General features: G+C 43.0%; 2 protein-coding genes across 3 annotated transcripts in view; one reads left to right on the plus strand and one right to left on the minus strand.

Moving 5' to 3' along the window:
• The window catches only part of REEP1 (receptor accessory protein 1), a 65,610-nt gene extending 62,566 nt beyond the window's left edge, over window positions 1-3,044 (plus strand). Inside the window, exon 9 of the mRNA XM_062575163.1 lies at window positions 552-3,044. Coding sequence (XP_062431147.1) covers window positions 552-623 — 72 coding nt within the window. The 3' untranslated portion in view covers window positions 624-3,044. The remainder of the gene's footprint in view (window positions 1-551) is intronic.
• A 2,275-nt stretch (window positions 3,045-5,319) lies between these two features.
• On the minus strand, window positions 5,320-7,235 carry MRPL35 (mitochondrial ribosomal protein L35). 2 transcript variants are annotated; one of them, XM_062575168.1, is made up of 4 exons: window positions 7,190-7,235; window positions 6,875-7,043; window positions 5,934-6,078; window positions 5,320-5,688 (listed from the first exon to the last, which is right to left on the minus strand). In XM_062575168.1, the coding sequence occupies exons 1-4, from the start codon at window positions 7,218-7,220 to the stop codon at window positions 5,500-5,502; spliced, it is 534 nt and encodes a 177-aa protein (XP_062431152.1). In that variant the 5' UTR covers window positions 7,221-7,235; the 3' UTR covers window positions 5,320-5,499. The 2 variants fall into 2 exon arrangements, with proteins under 2 accessions (XP_062431152.1, XP_062431151.1); XM_062575167.1 differs by lacking the exon at window positions 7,190-7,235 and having other exon boundaries at window positions 6,875-7,154.
• Between the last annotated feature and the right edge of the window lie 43 nt (window positions 7,236-7,278).

The following is a 7,278-nucleotide window of genomic DNA, read 5'->3' on the forward strand; positions in this document are numbered from 1 at the left end:
TTCTGCCTGGTGGGGAAGCTGTGTTGGCCATTTGGCGGGCAATTGCAGGCATCACTGGGTTATGTAAGACTGAGATGATCTTTCAAAAGTGTTCTGCCTTGTGAAAATTCGGGCCCAGGTTGTTCCACCTTAGGGATCCCTTCTGGTTTGTAGTATCCCGATAAGCTGTACCCTCAGAGATGTTGGAGATGCTCTGCACATCCTAGGGAGGCCTGGGAAACACTAGAGCTGGCTTTCTACCACCAGTTTGCTCTCTTGATCCAAGAGCTGCTGTAGATTGCACCAACTTGTCCTGGCTCCTAAGCCCGTTGCACAATTAGCAACCTTTAGCCATGCCTTTTTCCAAGGTGGTGGTGGTGTAACCTGGATAAAGGCCTACACCAATTTTCTTAAAAGGGGTAATCCTCAGCTGGATTTATTAATGATCTTTAGGGCTAAGGATCTGCTTCTCTCTTTCTTCACACCTGAAACAGGATAATTAGCAGAGGCACCATGTGAAGAACAAACTTTTTCCTGCTACGCTAATGAAGTTTTCTCTTCCTTTTCTGCAGGCACCGCCTAGAACCCTTAGACCTCGCTTCAGGAAGAAAAGTACCTCGTCCTCCGCCACTGAAACAATGTGAGTGCAATGAGCCAATAGCACCAAGATCCACAGAATGTCTCTCTTCTGCCTTAAAGAGCTACGTGTTCATAATGTAGAAAACAGCAGTGGGATGGATGTGCTTCGATGTACAGCATTGTAGACATGGCCTTTCTCTCTCCTCTCTCTGTAGCCTTCTGTTAAACGCTTCTACACGCATTTGTCCGCAACGTGGTTAGGGCAATCTGACAGATCCCTGCAGAGTACGAGTCCTTGTTTCATACGCAGAATATACACCCGCTCACGCTACTCCTGTAGGGCTGTACATTTATAATTCTTATTTGTGTCTGCATAGCTCTAGCTCTGTGAATGCACAGTAAAAACAAAACTAATCAATTGCTCACAATGATACATTAACAGTGTATTTACTTATGGCTTTATCATTAATGAAGTGCATTTGCAGAAGCCATGGATTTCTCTTCCCTCTCTTCCTCCTCAAGAATGTGAATGATGATAGAGCAAATGTTGAATTATTTTGACTGTACAAAATGTCCACGATTCATTAGTGAAAGCTGAACTGCAACTCCATTTCTCTTTCTGCAAATCAATCACGTGTTCTGAGAAAATGATTGTGCTAAAAATGTAGAGACAGACCCACTTAGAGAGGATGAGGAAGAGATGCTCAAGAGAAAATTAATGGTTTCAGCAACGTAATGAAGGAGGAGTCTTAATTTTGATCAGTCTGAGCCAAGAGAGTATTGTGTGGAAAATGATGGAGGCTAGAAGAACTAAATCGTATTGCTTGTTGCAAATGTTCTACTGCCAGTTTTAAAGTATGAGTAAGCCAGGCTCGTAATAGCTGCAGCAACAGAAGTTAGAATGATTTTAGTGACTTATTTCCAGGGGAAAAAAAATGCACCTTTCTCCCCAACATGTAACAACTTCAGCTCCAGTGTTCTGCTTTCCTGGTGTGGTGCTGGAGTTTTACTTACACCAGCAGAGCGGGGCATTGAGTCTGAGCTACCTTTTGAGTCCTGCAGTTTTGCCTGTAGCATGGAGTTTGGTTAGAATCACAAGAACCAGATTGAATGGTGTATTTGTATCCATATATAAATGAGAAATATAAAAGAAGAGGAAGACGTTGTAGGATTTGTGTATTTGTGCTTCAAGTTGGTGTCTCTTGTAAGTGTTGAGCATGTGAAATTCACACATAAGTTAACTACGTGACTCTTTGTGTTTGCTCTCAGACCTGTCTCATAGACTAGAAAAACATTTAGCATTACGCAGAAGTGCCATCACTAATGGCTCAATACACGGACGTGATTAGGAATAGCACTGTTGATCTCATGCAGGTGCAGCAGTCCAGGATGCCAGTAGCCGGTTGGAGTGTATCAGGCTCAGAAGTAAATCTGAAGTGGCCTTTAAAAACTTTTCTCTGCCGGATATGCGTCCGTATCCCAGTTTTCCCTTTCTAATGCATCCTCGAGGTTTTCCTCAGAGCTTCCAGGGTATGTGGGGAAGAGAGGAATAAACTATGCGCACACACAAATGTTTATCTGACCTGGCTAGGAAGCGGAGAAAACAAGCAGGTATTTCCTGCGTTTGCCACAGTATTTGGCTCCATTACCTGAGAATTTTATTTCTTTTACTTATGCTAATTCAATCATATTTTGAAATTGATAAGAAGGAAAAAGTTTTCAGAAGGTAAACTGAAAACAAAATCTGTCTAAATAGCAATTGCAAAAAGTCAATCCTTAGAAGATACACAGTAAAAGCTTTGAGGAGCTAACCTTGTGTGTTTTATTTTTAAGCAGCTTTAGAGTTTATTTGATTTCTTTTGGCGTTTATTTGATTTCCTTTGGCGAACATTTAAAGAAAGAAAAAAACTGCTTGCAGTGTTAGCAGAAAATAAAATCCTGTTGCAGGCAAGCTATGTTTCCCTGCTATGCAATAGGCTGCCATAAAATAAAAAAGCTGACAAGTTTGCACTCAATTATGCCAAAAAATTAAAAACATCAAGCTACATAACATCTGACAAATTCTATTCTCAGACACGCTGTATTAACATTGATTCTCACTAAAATTATTAAATGTGCGTCTAATCTGCTGTTTTACTGTAAACTTGACTGTTTAGATTTTCTTAAGTGCTGAGGTGAAATTGTTGACAAGGGAGTTGCCTTATATCTCTCAAAACATTCACTGTATAAATGAGAAAAAAACTTTTCATATCTCTGGCAAAAATATATTAATTTATCAGCTGAGCTGTATATTTGTGTATAGACAGACAGGAAATGTGAATGCCTAAACACTTGCACTTAGTGCTGTAGTGTTCTGTATACAGAATAGTGGTCATTTGCTTTTAATTCCTCATATTCCACACACAGGTTGTTTACAGATGTTGCCCCAACTTTGTCATTTTACTGCTTTGCTATTGCATTTATTCAGAATAAACACCAGCCATGAAGTTTTTGTTCCAGTTTTTCTCTTCAAGTCTCTGCCAAGGAACAAGCCTGATTCAGCAGCGAGTCGTGTTCCTACTCTGCTGCTGACCCCTCGTGGCAAACCAGAGTTTGCCAAGCTCAATCAGACAGAGGATTCACAGGTGGCCGGATCCTTAGACATCGTGTCACAGGACAGCAGCGCTTAGCTTCCTCCCACGTCCGGCTACGGGGGTTAGCTCTGCACCTTGCAGATTGCTCACTCCTCCTTAGCTATACCTAGAATAGCTACAGATCGGGGATTCCCGGGGTTAAGTAAGAAAAGCCTGTTAACAGAGGCCATCGGGCAGCTGGCCTCCGCAGTCATTCCTATAGAGCAGGCACCACCTTCTGACTTCTCAGCAGATGGCCTGGAGCACATAACCCTAAGAGTTATAGGCCAGCCCTGGAAAAGACAACCTTAGATCAGGATAAAGGTGCTCTCACATGAAACGTTCATTATTGCGTGCAAGTAAAATTGAGGCTCTGAAGATAGGGAAACTTCAGCTGAAGATGTTCTGTGGTAAGCAGACCTGTGAGTTACCATAAATTCACCTCGATTATAAACAGAATAACTGTGGAGCAGCTCAGTGCAATCTTCCATACTGCCATTCTCCTCTTGGGGCCAGCATCAGTGCAGTTGCAGTGGCTGCCAACTGCTGAATCAGGGTCATGCCAAATACAGACAAGATTTCATGCCTAATCACTGCAACTTTGATATAATCCCACATCAATCTAAATTGTATAAGTGCAAACCCAGCACAAAAGGAAAAGAAAATCAGGTTATTTGTTCCTAATGAGAGGGGAGAAAGCTGCTTAGAGAGATATAATGCTCCTTAGCCTCATGTAAACAAACTGCTGCCTCTGACTGCTCTCTGAAATACGTGTTCTCCTGTCGTAATGAAATCTATGTACTTGTGACTGAATGCTTGTTATTCACGGTCTCCCTTTTGCTGTTTGTTCTGGGTACCAGTTTTGCATCTAGCACCATATCTGAAGTAGCAGAGAACACTCTGTTGGGATTTGCATTTATACAAACTATTTAAGAATCCTAACTGTGCACTTCATGTGATTTTTTTCCTGTGATCAGTAGAAGAGATCTGTGATGAAATAGTATACTTAATGCCTCACCAGGATGGACATTACAACAGTATTCCAAAGGTTGATGTTTTGCTGGTTTTGTTATACTGCTCGATATACATCTTGAATAAAGTCTTAATCTTTTCTTTTAAAAAATAAAGGAGAAAACATCTTTGTTCTGTTCAATGTATCTGGCAGGCCAGAATAATTACTTTTGCTGCTGTATTATTTTTATTTCAATTCTGGCTAACTGTATATAGATGTATTCAGGAAGTGCTGCATGTCCTTCAGAACTTTTCTCTGTATGATGAACTGGAAAAAATACAGCTACTGAACACTCTGAGTAACCAGTGAATTCATTGAAACACTAGTCTTGTACAGCAAACCATCTCAACAGGTGGCTCTGGAGCCCATAACCAGAAACTATCTGCCTAAAATTATTAGTGAATATTTTGAAGCTGCTGCTAGAGCAACTGCTTTTCACTCACTCGCTGCAGTTATCAACGCTATAGAGAATGCGCCCATGATCTAGCCTTTACCAAAACCAGAAACTAGTCAAATCTCACACTGCAAAAGGACTCTGCATATCTCTGATCCCATGTATGTGTGGAAGGATTTATTACAATATGCAGTGCAAGGTATAATTAGAGTAGGTTAGAAAATATTCAGAATTGACTCCTTGAGGATGTGGAATAGGACCCAAAGAATCTATTCCACCATTCAAAAATAGCTCAAATAATAAACTTTAAGTCCTGTAAAGAAGTTCTGTAATTAAATTTGGCTAACATTAAAGAATTCAGTTAACAAAACTGCACGTAACCATGTAATGCCTGCTTTTCTGTGCTCCCCAGCATAGGAGACATGACAGCAATCTATCCAGTACCCTAACAGGCAGCAGTGCTAAAATGGGACCCTCCTCTCCTTTCCTCCCCTTCCCCAAGGAAACTCCATTCAGGGAGCTACCAACAGGTATGGACATAGCAAAAAAAATCTTGAGGTTATCTAAATAGGTTTCTTTAGAAAATTTTAAGGTTAAGTATGTTTAATTTTTCACTGTCTTTCGGTGATGCTTAAACTGTGTTCAACCACATACTAGCTACACTCAAGAATTCCAGCCAAGAGACTTCACAACATGTAGGTGACCTGACGTCTGCCAAGTAAAATACAAGTTACTGCTCAGAATATTCTTGAACATTCCTTTATTTTGGCCATTGAGACTCATAATTTTGTCCAGATAATATAGGTATATTTATTCCTAAAATAAGCAGGCATTACTGATTTATCTTTGGAAATAGATAAAGGAGACATATTCCATATAACATCACCTGTTTCCTAGAGGTATGCTAAAATGAAACAAGATTTCTACAAACGAAGATTTGTGCGATCATGGTACTTCTGATAGGGATCATCAACGTACCAATTTCTTCTCTTCCAAAAAGAAGTGGTCATTTTATCTAGGAGTTTACATTGCGTTTTGTTGCACAACACCAGCTCTCTCAAGCGCTTTTTCTGGGCAGCTGACTTTTTCCACAATTTTTTCTTGTAACCAGCCTGCCAGAAGAAAATACATGAAAGAATTTTAAGGCAGATTGCTGCATATACAAATATAGTAATACTGACGAGCAAGCCAAAACAAATCATTCTGCTTTCAGGAAGTCAAGAGTCTACGTTTTTTAATTATTTTTTAAACCTCCATACTAGCTACATTCTTCTATCAGAAAGGAGGACAATTAGCTCACTGTCTGTAAAGAACAAACACTTCACAAGAACGTAAAGAACATTGAAAAAAGCCTTACCTTTCGCCTTACCCAAAGGCCATTGTGCAGTCGGAGAAACCTATCGATTACAGCTTTCACGGATTTCCTCTTTCCCTTCCGTAAGCTACAGTATGTGAGAGTCCTCACTGGCTGCTGAAGTATACTTGGAAGTAGAGGTGTGACACTATAGAGAGAAAAAAGGGGGGGGGAATATACAGGGATAAAATATCTTTTTCCTAAAATTAAATTGCTGTATTTTTCTCATAATGAGAAACCAGAAGCAGTTCTGACTTGTCTGAAAAAGCTTAAGAGCAGATCTAACATCACAATACACTAATTATTCAGCAAACAGGCAGTTTGCTGAATTCTAGCTAAAATTAATCCCGAAGTCATTGTTCCATAAACAAAAGTTTATTAAAAAAGTGATTAAGAACTCAAAGACAAACACAGAAGTATTAAATTTTCAGAATGTTAAGATTCTAACAAGCAAGAGTCTCTTGCCAATTATAACAAGCCTAATTGCAAAGCAAAGTGTATGTATGCAAAGCATATTCTGTTTTACATCCTTTCCCAAGCACTATGCTTTAACAGAAGGAGGAGACTTTGGATTAAAATATAGTCCTGTTTGCCACAGCAAAAAGCAGCACAAGAAGTTTTTCAAACAAAGAGGAAACTTGCTTTGCGTCGGTGTCAGAGATAAGATGGAGTCTGGTCAAAATTTGGATTTAATACTAAAGCGCTTTTCCTCGCGACCTTGCCTTGTATTAATAGCTCTCTGCTGGTTTCCTCCTGCTGATTCAGCGCTAGCTCAAGCCGTTTTGACACGGATCGGATCGAAATTAAAACGTCGGCCGAGGGGGCAGCCCACCGGCAGAGCTGCCCCAACCCCACCGGACGCTGCGAAGCGCCACGGGAGAGAGCGAGCGCAGCGCGGCCGCCGCCGCCCACCTCCTCGGCTCCGCCCCGCGCCCACGCCGTACCTGCCGAGCAGGGAGCGGGCCCCGCCGCCGCGCGGCACCAGACTCTTCACAGAGGCCGCTGCCGGCGCCCGCGCTCCTCCGACGCGCGGCGCGGAGAGGCCCGACGCGCAGCGGGCGCGGCCGAGCGCCAGCGCCAGCGCGGCCCCGGCCCGCAGCGGCCGCAGCAGCCCTGCGGAGAGGAGAGCATGAGGGGAAGCGGCGGCGGCGGCCCCGCCCCGCGCTGCCATTTCCAGAGCCCGGCGCCCCCCGCCAACATGGCGGCTCCGCTCCGCTCCCCTCAGCGGCGCGCGCAGCCCCCGCCCAACCGCCACCCACCCGCCAGGGCGCCCCGCGCCACCGCCGCCATGGGCCCGCGCCTCCCGGCTACGGCGGCCGCCGAAGGACACGGGGCGGGGCAGAGCCCG

Source organism: Rhea pennata, chromosome 4 (genome assembly GCF_028389875.1).
Source record: "Rhea pennata isolate bPtePen1 chromosome 4, bPtePen1.pri, whole genome shotgun sequence".
Classification (NCBI taxonomy): Eukaryota; Metazoa; Chordata; class Aves; order Rheiformes; family Rheidae; genus Rhea; species Rhea pennata.